The sequence below is a fragment of the Engraulis encrasicolus genome, chromosome 5 (assembly GCF_034702125.1).
Source record: "Engraulis encrasicolus isolate BLACKSEA-1 chromosome 5, IST_EnEncr_1.0, whole genome shotgun sequence".
Classification (NCBI taxonomy): Eukaryota; Metazoa; Chordata; class Actinopteri; order Clupeiformes; family Engraulidae; genus Engraulis; species Engraulis encrasicolus.
Genome location: NC_085861.1, coordinates 5,440,134 through 5,453,580, shown reverse-complemented (window position 1 = coordinate 5,453,580; position 13,447 = coordinate 5,440,134). Strand labels below are relative to the sequence as shown.

At 41.4% G+C, this 13,447-nt stretch overlaps 1 protein-coding gene across 3 annotated transcripts; it reads right to left on the bottom strand.

The window, feature by feature from the left end:
* Window positions 1-281: 281 nt before the first annotated feature.
* On the bottom strand, window positions 282-9,458 carry dek (DEK proto-oncogene). 3 transcript variants are annotated; one of them, XM_063198539.1, is made up of 12 exons: window positions 9,371-9,458; window positions 8,530-8,638; window positions 8,040-8,144; window positions 7,828-7,937; window positions 7,643-7,737; window positions 7,163-7,283; window positions 4,754-5,074; window positions 3,959-4,153; window positions 3,527-3,635; window positions 2,503-2,651; window positions 1,383-1,451; window positions 282-933 (listed from the first exon to the last, which is right to left on the bottom strand). In XM_063198539.1, the coding sequence occupies exons 2-12, from the start codon at window positions 8,603-8,605 to the stop codon at window positions 922-924; spliced, it is 1,362 nt and encodes a 453-aa protein (XP_063054609.1). In that variant the 5' UTR covers window positions 8,606-8,638; window positions 9,371-9,458; the 3' UTR covers window positions 282-921. The 3 variants fall into 3 exon arrangements, with proteins under 3 accessions (XP_063054609.1, XP_063054611.1, XP_063054610.1); XM_063198541.1 differs by having other exon boundaries at window positions 2,503-2,648; XM_063198540.1 differs by lacking the exon at window positions 9,371-9,458 and adding an exon at window positions 9,186-9,328.
* Between the last annotated feature and the right edge of the window lie 3,989 nt (window positions 9,459-13,447).

The following is a 13,447-nucleotide window of genomic DNA, read 5'->3' as shown; positions in this document are numbered from 1 at the left end:
GGAAAATCTGTTTCCTCCTCATGATGTAACTACAAGACATCCGGTATTATACATGTTACATTATTACCATTTCTTGAAATTGTGCATTACTAAGTTTGTCCCTCCCCCAATTGCAGCCATCTGGCCAATCACTGCAAGCTTTACTTTGTCATTCTGTGCATGTGACTGACAAACTCCTTGTATCCTTGCATCAAAGTCTACCCATCAGGTTTCAATTTTCCCCAGAAAACTGGCAAGCATGCTATTCAACTATATAGCTGGGAAAAATGACACACACTCGATGTATTTATAAGAAATGCAATGTTTAATTTAAATGGATTTGTATACAGTGTGCATTAAGTTGAAGTCAAAACCAAAATCGGATTGAGAAATACAAAATCATTTCAAATAAGTTTCTTTTTCCGTAAGTCGCGAGCATTTGAGAACACATAATGTGGTAAAACAAAATAATTTTAACATCCGTTCCTCTCACGTTTCCTTCACTCTCTCACTCATACCTATGTAGAATATACAAAGTGTATATATCAACTGTTCCCAAGCAGACTCAGCAACTGGTATTATTCGACAGGGCACCGACGTTCTTTGTAAAGATATGAATTAATTAAAAAAGAAACATTTTTATTGACAGCGAATAATATATACATCCTGCATGTTTTCAGAAGATGTGCCATAAGAGGAAATTATAAGCATACAAAACCTGTTTATAAAAAGTTATTTTTTAAAAATCCAATCAAAAACACAAACAATAAACAAAAAACAAAGCACTACAAACAAAAACACTTTGGGCTGTAAAGGAAAAGTAGCTACATACATTCAAAACATATAAAACACACTCTGTTAGACTTCGTAGGCATTTAAATAAAAGAGAAAAGAACTCCTCTCCTCAAGAAATGGCTTTGAAAGGCATCATCTTCGTCCACCCTATGAAATAAGCTGCAGAGAGAGAGAGAGAGAGAGAGAGAGAGAGAGAGAGAGAGAGAGAGAGAGAGAGAGAGAGAGAGAGAACATGCATTTGACTAAGTAATAATGATTAACGGAAAGTGAATTGGTTCAATTTATTCATCTAACAGTTACTTCGACCAAGACAGTACCCACCAATTCCATAAATGGATGAATAAGAAATTAACTGACTAGTACAACACGTTAAGTATTAACATATTAAATACAAAATCAGACCACAGAACAAAGATGTGTATACAAAGGCATAATAAATGCTTCATAATTTAAATTTGAGACAGGAGGTCACAGCCAGCAACCAGGCATTGATGTCACATGATAGCGCTTTATCTTTAAAAGTTGGGAAATTTTGGAAACTTTTCAATAGTTAGGTACTTAAGTTGACTCAGCCCCAATTTTGTATTCACAATAAAAATTTTACTTACACTTTTCACTGTCTGTTTGATGTAATCCTTTCTGCTGGTCAGGTCAAATTCAGGATAAGCATCGTACACCTACACACACAAAAGCACAAACATCATATATCATCGGACAACAAACACGTCTTTTTGATTAATCTTTCATAAAGTCCATACAAGCATCAATTCTTTTTGAAAGAGCTGGGGACACTGCATATTCAATTCCAATACAAATATAATACACCAATTCCACAACTTGTTTGAACTGCTGCCACTGTACAGTGCTGTGCTGTAATGTAATATCTGCTTGGAGAACTGACCTTCTGGCAGAGTTGTTTCATGGTGACCTCCTCCAGGTTGGCATATTTTAACAGTAATGTATTGTATTGTAGTGTAATGTACTGTACTGTAATGCAATGTAGTAGAGTGTAATGTAATATACTGTAATGTCATGTAGTGTAATATTGGAGAGCTGACCTTCTGGCAGAGCTGTTTCATGGTGACCTCCTCCAGGTTGGCTAGTAATGTACTGTACTGTACTGTACTGTACTGTAATGTACTGTAGTATAATGTAATGTACTGTGCTGTAATGTAATATTTGCTTAGTGAGCTGACCTTCTGGCAGAGTTGTTTCATGGTGACCTCCTCCAGGTTGGCATATTTTAGCAGTAATGTAATGTAATGTATTGTAGTGTAATGTATTGTAGTGTAGTGTAATGTAATGTACTGTACTGCAATATACTATCATGCAATGTGCTGTGCTGTGCTGTGCTGTACTGTACTCTTGGTGAACTGACCTTCTGGCAGAGTTGTTTCATGGTGACCTCCTCCAGGTTGGCTAGTAATGTACTCTTCTGTACTGTACTGTAATGTACTGAAATGTAATGTACTGTACTGTAGTGTAATGTAATGTACTCTTGGTGAACTGACCTTCTGGCAGAGTTGTTTCATGGTGACCTCCTCCAGGTTGGCTAGTCATAGGTCTCTAATGTAATGTAATATACTGTACTGTAGTGTAATGTTGGTGAGCTGACCTTCTGGCAGAGTTGTTTCATGGTGACCTCCTCCAGGTTGGCTAGTAATGTAATGTACTGTACTGTAGTGTAATGTAATGTATTGTAATGTAATATCTGCTTGGAGAGCTGACCTTCTGGCAGAGTTGTTTCATGGTGACCTCCTCCAGGTTGGCATCCTTCAGCAGCTCCTGCACCAGGGTCTTGATCTGCTCATCTGAGGGCGGCTTCTTGATCATCTTGATCAGAGGAGTGTCGTCGTCAGAACTGTCATCCGAGTCTACTGGAAAAAACACACAATTAAAATACACACACACACACACACACACCACAGAGACACACAGACACAGAAAATGGCTGATCCTTATGCATGTGAATATGCAAACATCATGCAAACAAAAATCAATCAAATGTGTCCCTTGAAGTGATCATTTAAAAACACACCAAGCATTTAAAAAACACACACACACTGTGTGAAAATGACTGATACGTAATGCACGTTTGTGAACATGCAAACAAGACATCATGAAATTATATTGATGAAATGTGTCCTAGTCAGTTCCCATTTTAAATGCGACAGATGTGGACATGCACTCGTCTGCTATGCGGCTGACTCGGGTTCGATTCCCAGCCCGGGTCCTTTGCTGGCCCTTCCCCGTCTCTCTCCCCACTCGCTTCCTGTCACCATCTTCGCTATGCCATCATAAATAAAGTCAAAAAGAAACTAAAAATATATTTAAAAAGGTACACTGTGCAGGAAATGGTCAAAAAAGGTACTGCAACTATGCTGCTCATTGAAACTGGGCTGCCCATTACCAAATTTGATATTTACATGAAAGTTTACTTAGTAATCAACAAATGTTTTCTAGTAAGATCCAAGTAGTCATTTTTGCAGCTAAAAAATGCTATTTTTGGACATTCAAAATGGCGGACCATGGAGAAGATCCCCCTTTTCATGTATGAAAAGTGCAATTTTTCCAGTCACAATGGATACTTAGAATTTGATGGTGGTGGTAAGTATTCATGAAAAAGGTAACATTAGTGAATGGGCAGCATAAATTCTGGAAATAAACAACTAAAAATCTCACACAGTGTCCCTTTAAAATATATATATATACCCTGTATATAGATAACATTTAAAAACGTGATCTTCATTACCCTGCAGGACCTGCCGCTTCTTGGCCGCCTTGTTGCTGCTGCTGTCCGCCTTCTTGGTTTTGGGCGCTGGCTTGGCCTGCTGCTTCTTGGCGGCTGGTTTCTTTTTCGGCTGTACGAGAAAAAAAAGAGAAAAAAAGAGAGAAAAAAAGAGAAAAAAATAAAACAATAAACAAAGACAATAATCCACATGTGTCTTAATATTTGTGCAATAAATGCGTCATGGTAGCCCAAACATTATTCTATTGCACTTGTTACTTGAAAGATGTTGCACAAGTACGGTAACTGAAGTTTCTTAATTAACTACGTTCACATGCATTTCTAGTGAGTTCAATTGTAAGTTTCGGGTGGATGTGACCTTGTTACCATATACTAAGGACAATGCAAATTAAAATTAAAAAATGTCAACAACAACAAAAAAGCTGTCTACTCCACCTTCTCGAAGTCACTGCCGTCGTCATTGTCGCTTCCGTCCGAGTCGGATTTGTCAGTGGAACCAGACTCCTCGTCCTTCACCACTTTCTTTGACACCGGTTTCTTCTTCGCCGGTGTCGTCTTGGCAGGCTTCTTGCTAGCCGCTTTCTTCGGAGTCGCCGGTTTCTTCTTGGGTGGGGGTTTGGACTTGGGAGGCTAGTAAGAGAGGAACAGAAATGCTTAGTTAGAAGTAGTTAAAAACGGCCCTCCCGTGGCCTAACGGTAGGGTACTGGGCTAACACCGGCGACCTGGGCCGGCCTGTTAAGAATAAAGGTGATCCCCCCCCCCCCCCCACCAAAAAAAAATAATTGAGAGGATTGTCTGATGGTTGGATGTCATGTCTCCCTGTTCAATTTGGACTAAATAAGAGCACATCCTATCAGCTGTGCCAGGGGCAGGACAAATTCAATTAAATCCATAACAACAACATAGTCTAAAACACTATTTAAACTCCCCGTTCTGTGATTAAATAGCGTTCTAATACTAACAAACAGAAGTTGCATCAGGGGATGCAGACTTTGTCTTCTTTCTTGAGGCTCTATAACTAACTCTGGAGGAGGACTCTGATGAAGACGCATTTCGAAACGTTAGTCTTACTGCACTGAAAAAATAAAAAGCAGAAAATAGACATCTGTGTGGCACCAGATTCTTTTCCCTTTGCACTTATTATTTAGTCCTGCTCTGGTTGCACCGGATTGTCAAATTAGAAGCGTGGAGGGCGTATTTCCTTTGTTTTTAAAAGCTCTATAACTAACCTTGTCTACAAAGTCGTCATCATCCTCCTCCTCATCCTCCTCAACTTCCTCTTCGTCCTCCTCAGAGTCAGAGTCGTCAGAGTCCTTCTTCTTTCGACTCTCTGGGGCCGACGACGTCTTTGTGTCTTTAGCTGTTGGCTTATCATCGTCACTGTCATCATCCTCGTCGTCATCGTCACTGCTGGAGTCGGTGACGATGGCTTTTGACTTGCCCTCCACCGTCGCCTTCTTTGGACTCTTGACCACCTTGCTGGCCTTCTTCTTGCCATCCGACGCCGACGTGTTCTTCCTCTTCTTCTTTTTCTTCTTCACAGCTACTGGCTGTAAAAAAAAATAAAAAAAAATAAATAAATAAAGATTTCCATATGCAATCGACAATCGAAATAATATTTCCTCAACAATATTTCTCCCTGGGGAAAACAGTGTTCAGAACAGAAGTAGGGTGCGCACATCCACAAGTAGTTGTCCAGGTGAGTAAGACCCCTCTGTTGGTTCTAAATGTTGCCGTATATGTTATAATGAAATAAAAGTATTTTTGGAGTTAATACACAGTGTGCAGACCGCTTCATCACACTCCCTGGGGAAAATAAAAATCCATCTATCTACCCAAGTAAAGGGAGGATAAATCACAGCACACTGGACTTCTTTGCTGGTAGTTTATTTGGTGAACAACACGTTTCGCTGCTGCCTCATCAGGTGCGTCGTTCACCAAATTAACTACCAACAAATGAGACCAGTGTGCTGTGATCCATCCTCCCTTTACTTGGATTACTTTTACTGCACATCAGCAGCACCAGTGGAAACTGGACAGTGGTTGTGCACAGGGACTCAGCTTTGAGTACTCCATCTATCTATCTATCTTACTTCCACATTACCTCATGGAAATTGAACACACTCACAACAAACATCCTTGACACACTCAATATTTTGTGCATTTTACACAGGAAAGTCACGGATGAGGAAAAAGGATGAGTCGCACAGAAAGCTCAAGTTAAAAATGGAAATTGTGGCCGTAAAAGTTAACAAAGGAAGTCATCAGGACAAAGCTGGAGCTACATACGTTTCGGACCTAGTCCATTCTCAATGGCCCTCATTTATCAAAGCAGCGTACGACGAGAATCGTACGTACGTCCTGGGTACGTTCTTTTTCTACGTCCAGTTGGCATTTATCAAATCTCATTGTAAGCACAGGGAAGATGAAATCCTACGACTGCTCTCAGACGGTGTACGCCGTTTTCAAGTTGGGCTTGAGATGACTATGATCAGCAGTTGTAGCGCAACAACTCATTATCATAAATATGTGACCTACATAATTACAAAATGTTTTTACATTGTATATTTTGGCTATAAGCCAACTTCTAGGCTACTTGTTTGAATTGGTGCACCCTTCCTGGGAGCGCTGCGTTAATTTGGCATAGGTTACCAGCCGCAAGAGACTTCTAATTTGTGATTTGGCGTGATGTGTGAATAATTGTGCAATATACAGCCGCGTATTGGAATGTGCCCTCAGTCGTGGAATCAATGGACCTACGTCCCTTCTTTTTAACAGCTGGGAGTTCAGGCGCAATCAATACATACAGTAATAATCTCCCGGTTGAGTTTCGCCATTACGCACGACTATCCGACTACACACCTGACACGTGTGTGTCCGATAACACTTTATAGTCGTCCATTTAGGTGGCAAAAGGGCTACGTCGTATCCTCTCGAACAACTGGAGCGCAGGAGAGAAGCAGGGTGCACGTGAGCGCGAGAAGGACAGCGCACTGGACATGTAAAACTCTCCTTCCCCAACAAATGGGTGAGGGCACTGTTTGTTTGCCAGTCTCACGTAGGAACCATTTCTTGACCTCGTTTACAAAAATGTTTATCATATTTAAAAAAAATAAAAAATATCATGATATAATATAATAATATAGATATAAAAAATATCTTCATTATGTCTACTGTAGTCAATCAAACAATTCATTGTAAGCATTTGGAAATCAATCTCTACCCCTTACATATTGAGAAACACTGCTGACTACTGCTGTTGATTATTTCCACGTGTTATTTTGTTGTCTACCTCGCGTAAAACCGAATTTCAAACTGTCAATCAACCAGAAACGTGGATGTTTTAGCCGGTTTGAGTCTCTCCATGTCGCAAACTCAGGGGTGTGGTTTCCTTCCCGCCGTTTTAGAGAAGGTGTGATTATTCTAATTACGATGGTTTTTAAACGCTGGATTTATCAACAGCCGCTTGCTCTTACGATGGGATTGGAGAGGTACACATGTTTAGTAAATCGCACGTGAGCTTCGTCGTACGACGAGATCTGCGCTCATTTCTGCGATGGTTTCTACGCACGTTTGATAAATGAGGGCCAGTGTCTCCAGTAGTATTTTACGCACGCATGTACAGCCACACTCCGTACCTTTCCTGTGTTGACGGGGCTCATGAGGAAACCCATTATTCTCTCCACCAGCACTATGTGGTTGCCACTCCGCTCAATGTCCAGCACTTGACATATGCTCTTCAGCATGCTGTTGGGGTACCTGTATGTGGGGAACATGTATGATTAGAAATGTTTATCGCACTGTTCTGCACAGTGTTGCCAGATGTACGATAATTATCGTATTTGTACCATAATTTTGTCCATTCTGACCTCTGTACAATACATGTACAATACAATACAATACATGTACAATCGATTGTCATTCAGTTCATTTAGATTTTCATTTCAAAACAACAATCTGGGTCTTGTACGATAATTTCCTCCCAAACAGCCCCCCAAAAACGATAATTTTGTGGTTTTGGTGACAATTCAGCATTTTCCATCTGGCAACACTGTCCTGCATCAGTATTGTTGGACATTTCAGAGGCGAGTGGTGTGGGGGGTGGGGGGGGGGCATACTTTGTCAAGACTTTTATCTTTCTTGAGTACAGATCGCTGTCCGCCTGAAAAGGAAATCCGCTGAACAATCGTAGATTCTTCTTCATATTGGCTGCCTTAAAAACAAAAGAAAATAATAAGTCAAACCGGATGGAGATCCGTTTACAGATTACTTTGGGTACATTTTTGCAGTTTCCAATACTTACAGCTCCGGGCCGATCAAAGAGAACCTTATGGAGAGGTTTCAGGAGTACGGCTTTAGTCTTCCCGATGTTATGATTGATTCGTGCAATTTCACCAAGCTTGTCGCCACCACCTTGAATCAGTGAAATGGGACAGATCAGGAGAGCTCAGTCATCTCCACTGCATTCACACAATATTCTATGTCAAAACAGCCTTTTCAAAACATGATACTCACCAATTTCAACCTTCAGGCGTTCTTTGGGTTTCGCAAACTGCGTGGCCTGCACCAGTCTCTCCACCTTCTTTGTTTCTCGTTTGCCTTCTAGAATTTCCCCAGCATCTGCACCAAAAATATTGCATTCAATCACAAATCTCCCAAATATACTGACAGACTACACACTCTAGCAACTGAGCATCTGCACCAAAAATATTGCATTCAATCACAAATCTCCCAAATATACTGACAGACTACACACTCTCACTGACTGACTACACACTCTAGGAACTGTGGGCCACAAAGGCATTCCAAGTGGGCCCTGAAATCATTTTCTTCCAATCCAAATAAGAAAAAAGTTTCTTGTTGCTGATGAATATTTATTTGAGTTGTGTTGTCTTTTTTTGGGCCGGAGGTGGGCACCAAGCATTTGTGAAAATGTCAAGAGGACCCCAAGTTGTAAAAAATTGGGGAACCCTGCGCTATAGAATAACAGAGAAAGACTACTTACTGAATAATGGGGTCTTTTCCTCCTCTTGCGCATCGTCGTCGGATAGCTCCATGGGTGCCCTCTCGTCATCAGACATCTCTGCAGCGTTTGTACAATGTGTCAGCGAGAACTAAACACACATAGATAAAGCAAACACAGACACAAATAAGTGATAATGCAGTACTGTATGTTATGCATTACTCGCAAAATCGTTCGAGCAAGCCCGCTTTCCAGTGTAGAACAAGGTTAATAGCTGTCCAACTCAACTAACCAGCTGAAGTTACCTAAATAGGGGGAAATGTTCTAAATGACCGCACAGTGTAACCGAAAACCAGCCCCTATCTTCGAGGCATCCAGTGTAATTAAACGCATTGACTCTACCGATAGCCCAGCAAGAGTAGGTTCCAGTGGTCCTAGGCAGCTACCCAGCGTTGTCTGTCCAAACTGAGCGCAGACAAATTTGGCGCGCTACTCAGCTGCTATGTTTACAGCCACTCATTCATGCCTTAACAGTGACGTGCTAAGGAACCACCAAAGAGGATAACCTAGCCAGAAGTCAAAGTTTAGAAGCAACGTTTTCATGTCAGATGCAGTAACATGGCAAGTGACAACTTATGCACATAACAACAGTTCATTTAGGAAGCTGCCTTGAAACTGACAGGTAGTTCTACGAGTACCCTGGCTAGCTGCGACTCAGGGATGCATGAATGTTACCATAGCCCGCCAACTGCAAAGCATCACATTTAGACCGAATCTGCTCGCTATTCTCGTCCATTTATCCACGAGCTGCCATCATACATGCTCGCACCCAAGAAAACAAAATCGCACAGTGGTAGAAAATAGTTTGGCTGCTATACATTACCTCCCCATCCGCGTAAGGTAAATATCAGTCGGTCCGTAAAGATTTCCAAAATGGCGGTTTCAAATTTGGAGGCTGGGCTTCCTCTGACGTCACTGCAATTATTTATTTATTTGTTTGTTTTGTTTGTTTTGTTTATTTATTTATTCGTCCATCCAATCATTCATTCATCCGTTTGGTTATGGTCAAAAGCACGTAGGTTATTATTTTTAATGCAGGGAAAATGTTCCCCCCATTTCCCCCATAAAAGTTGCCAGAAAAAGTTGCCCTAGTAGGCCTACATTTATTAATAAACTTTAAAGTTCCCAGCATTGACCTTCAGATCAAATAGGCTACCTGAATTCTAAAGCCTAACAATAGGATAAATAATATTGCAAAATCGAGGAAACCAGACCATAATTTCTCATTTTTGTCATTTTAGCGTCTTGTTTGACTACACTTGCCAATCCATCCCTTGCTGCTTACAGGCGCTAGATGGCAGCACTCAGCTACCCAAAAGTTCAGTCCAGTTCAGGATACCACTGAATGGTTGTGATCATAACGCTTTATGATTTAAAAAAATTGTTGTGATCATAACGGTCTGGATTTTTAATAATCCGTGTCTGCTCTTTGCGTTGATCAGGTAGCCTATGACTTCGCCATGGGTTTGCTATGTTCAACAGATCCAAAGAAGACAATTGAATTGAGTAAGAGTTTGGAGCATGTAGCCTCAAGACGTGGCCAACACTTCGGAACTTATTTGGAAAAATAATGCTACCATAATCTAACTGGCGACTTCAACTCAGTCTTTCATCTGTACCCCTCAAACGCCACTGGAAGATCTAGATCTGTGCTTGAAACATGACGCATTTCGGACAAGGATTGTGTGTGAGTTCCTTAAGGAAGAATTATGCTTAATTTATGCTCTTTATGTTATCCTCGCTATAATGACCAAATAGCCTACTATCAACACATTGGCAGAAACCACGTAGGCTAGTTGCCTAGCAGCATCCCCTCGTCTGATTTGACTGGCTCGAGCTGTGCGTAAAAGCGCGCGCTTCATGCGCACCTGAGCGGCACAGCTGTGGATGCTGTGGAGAGTTCGGACTCTACCGTTCTTTCTGGAGATGGGAGACAACTCATGATCCGCATCATTAATTTTACTATGAACTCCACCTGAAACATTTCGGATTTCAATGTGAAATATAACCTATTCTTCTGTCAACCCCATTTCACCAACTGGGATTAGTTTTTGGAGACATTGCGTTCCAGATGTGAAATCTTGATTTGGGGCAGGTAAGTAGGCTACGCAAATCTATTTTGTTTGAGACATTATCTGTTTGCTAAGGCATTTAGCTATACTGTATTGTTGTTGTGTATGCTATGTAGCCTAAAGTATCTCAACAATTAAAAGAAAACACTTGGACTATTTGCTAACTCGGCTAATTAACACATTATGTGCCTCCTGACAACATAACAGAGTGGATTTTCACAAACCTGAATTAATCATTACATGAATGCCATTACTTCAATTAATTAGACAAGACAGATAAATTATTAAAGTCATGAGCTCTGAGACGGATAGACATTCTTTACTGCCTTTGGTGCAATCGACTTTCTTGGCAAACCCTGTTGTTCAAACAATATATTCTCACCATTCTTTGTTTAGGGCGTTTTGCCTCTATGACTGAGATATTGAAGAATGGGACAGGAAATGAGTGGGAGGAGAGAGATGGGGCAGGATTGACATGACCCATGCAGGAGTCAAGTTCAAGTTCATGTACTTTGGTGTGCTTACGTCACGAATCCCAAATACAGTCAGATAAAACAAAAACATATATGCCAAGGGGCATAAATGACAACATAGGCTACAACAACACTGAAAAGCACATTGGTAAGAGAGAACTGCAGCTGGTACATTGTGGAAAATAAGCAAGGGGGTAGGCAGGCAAGGAAGTAACTGTAGTGCTAGTGCATAAGTGATGAATGACTTGTGGGTTGGTACTGTCCCACGTACGGTATTGCTTGGTATGCTGCTGTACCGTCCTTCTCCCCATGTGGTTTAATAGATGGTGTAGATTGTATATTGTGAATAGATGTTGTGCTGGATGAGTGGGGTCAGAGGTGAAGTTCTTGGCTTTCGTGAAAATTCTGATGTTGTTATAGGACATATGAGGTCATGAGCAAGTGGTTAGGGTGTCGGGCATAGAGGTAGAAAATAACAGAGAGGACACAGCAATTTGCGACAGCACTGGGAAATGGCAGATGGAGCTTCCCAACTTCCGTAGGTAGTGTAGGTACCTTCAGGCAATGCAAGTCAATGGAGAACATGCCCACCCCAAAAAATTTACCAAAACGGTGTGAATATGAAGTAACACATTAATCAAAGACCAGATTTGAAATGTCAGGCTAAATATGTACTTAAATAATATGAGATGATAAAATACAATTAAAAATCAAATAATATCTTTTATGAACATATTTAGCAACACACTTCAACTATTGTCCTTGTATAGTGTGTTGATGGACATTTTCACATGATTAAGCCATTTTTGACAGAGGTGAGCCTCGTTCTCCGTTAATTTCCATTTCTCTGATCTACCTACAGATAATGGCCGCTGCAGATTGCCGTAAAAAGGGGGGGCGGGGTCACCTCTAGTATTATTTTCTACCTCTATGGTGTCGGGCTTGTAGCCCAAAGATTGCCGGTTTAATTCTCGACCTGCCAGGTTGGTGGGGGGAGTAGTTAACCAGTGCCAACTTTATTTACAATTTTTTAGTTCAGACAACCTTTGTAAACATTTTTGTACGCAAATAGGACAGAATAGTGCTGCAAATAGTTCATCTTTCATGAATATCACCTTAATGCATGAAAATCAGTCATTTTGGAAAACGGCGGCCATATTGAATTCTGGGCAAAAATTGAGGTGGCCCCATTATGTTTTAATCTCTTCCAATAGGCCCTCTGGTCAGTAATCCACAGAGAAAACGTCGGTAGGATGAAAGGCCTAATTTTTCCACCTGGTGACCTGCCTATAGTTGTTGGCTAACCATTTTATTTGTTTAGCAGTTACCAATGTCTTAGTTCAATTTACCAACATTTCCTCAATTAACGACACAAGTCTCTGTTTTCACTAGACTTTCCACTGCCTGTCGTCATGACGAGTGGCATCTCCACAGCACCGCAGTTCTATGGCGACCGTCACCGCACGTCCGTGCTGTCCCTGGGCTCCAGCGTCTTCTACAGTGATGCCGCTCCGCTAGCCGCCGAGCACGAGCACGAGCACGAGCACACCTTCGACTTCTTCATCATCAACGTGGGCGGTAGTCGCTACATCCTCTCCCATGAAGTAACTAACTAATCACATTTACATACTCAAGTACAGAGGTGTCAAAAGGAAAAGTAAAAGTAATTTATTTTTTTAAATTATATTTTTAGGGGCTTTTATGCCTTTATTTGATAGGACAGTCTGAGATGGTGACAGGAAGCGAGTGGGACAGAGAGACGGGGTGGGATCGGAGAATGACCCCGGCTGGACTCGAACCGGGGTCTCCGTGGGCATGCTAGCCTAAATGTGGGGGTGCTTAGCGCGCTGCGCCACAGCGCCCCCTAAAGTAAAAGTACTTTTGTGGTGTAATTACAACACTAGCACATGGCATTACATCGCTGTTACACCATTTACTCGATTGTACCTAATGAGATAGATAGACTGTGTTGTAACTGAAAAACACTGAAAACCTAACAAGGACCCAGCACAAACTTGATCCAACCAGTGCAGAGTTAGCTGATCGTAAGACAAGTACACAGGTCTACTGGTTACTCAGATAAGTTACTTGAGTCGGAAGGAAACTGTGTTTCTATTTTTTACTTTTACTTTTACTTTTGACACCTCTGCTCAAGTAGGGTGGACTAGGCTAGGCTACCTCCTCCTAGTGACGCAACACCTTCGGCGTCGGTACTAGTCAGGTCAAGAGCAATGCAACATCTTTTCTGAGCTCCGGAGAAATTGGGAACTCCACCCACTTTGTCGGGAATCAATCAACTTTGAGCAGCTCCAACGGCCCTGGGTAGAGACGTGTTCAAGGCAATGATGTGGTTTA

What these genes read in the sequence shown, in the direction of transcription:
- dek (XM_063198539.1), bottom strand. Translation starts at nt 8,605, where the DNA reads ATGTCTGATGACGAGAGGGCACCCATGGAGCTATCCGACGACGATGCG. An exon ending in TCTTTGATCGGCCCGGAGCT is followed by an intron (nt 7,738 to 7,827) that starts GTAAGTATTGGA and finishes TTTGTTTTTAAG; the next exon opens with GCAGCCAATATGAAGAAGAA. An exon ending in ATGACGACTTTGTAGACAAG is followed by an intron (nt 4,154 to 4,753) that starts GTTAGTTATAGA and finishes CTCTCTTACTAG; the next exon opens with CCTCCCAAGTCCAAACCCCC.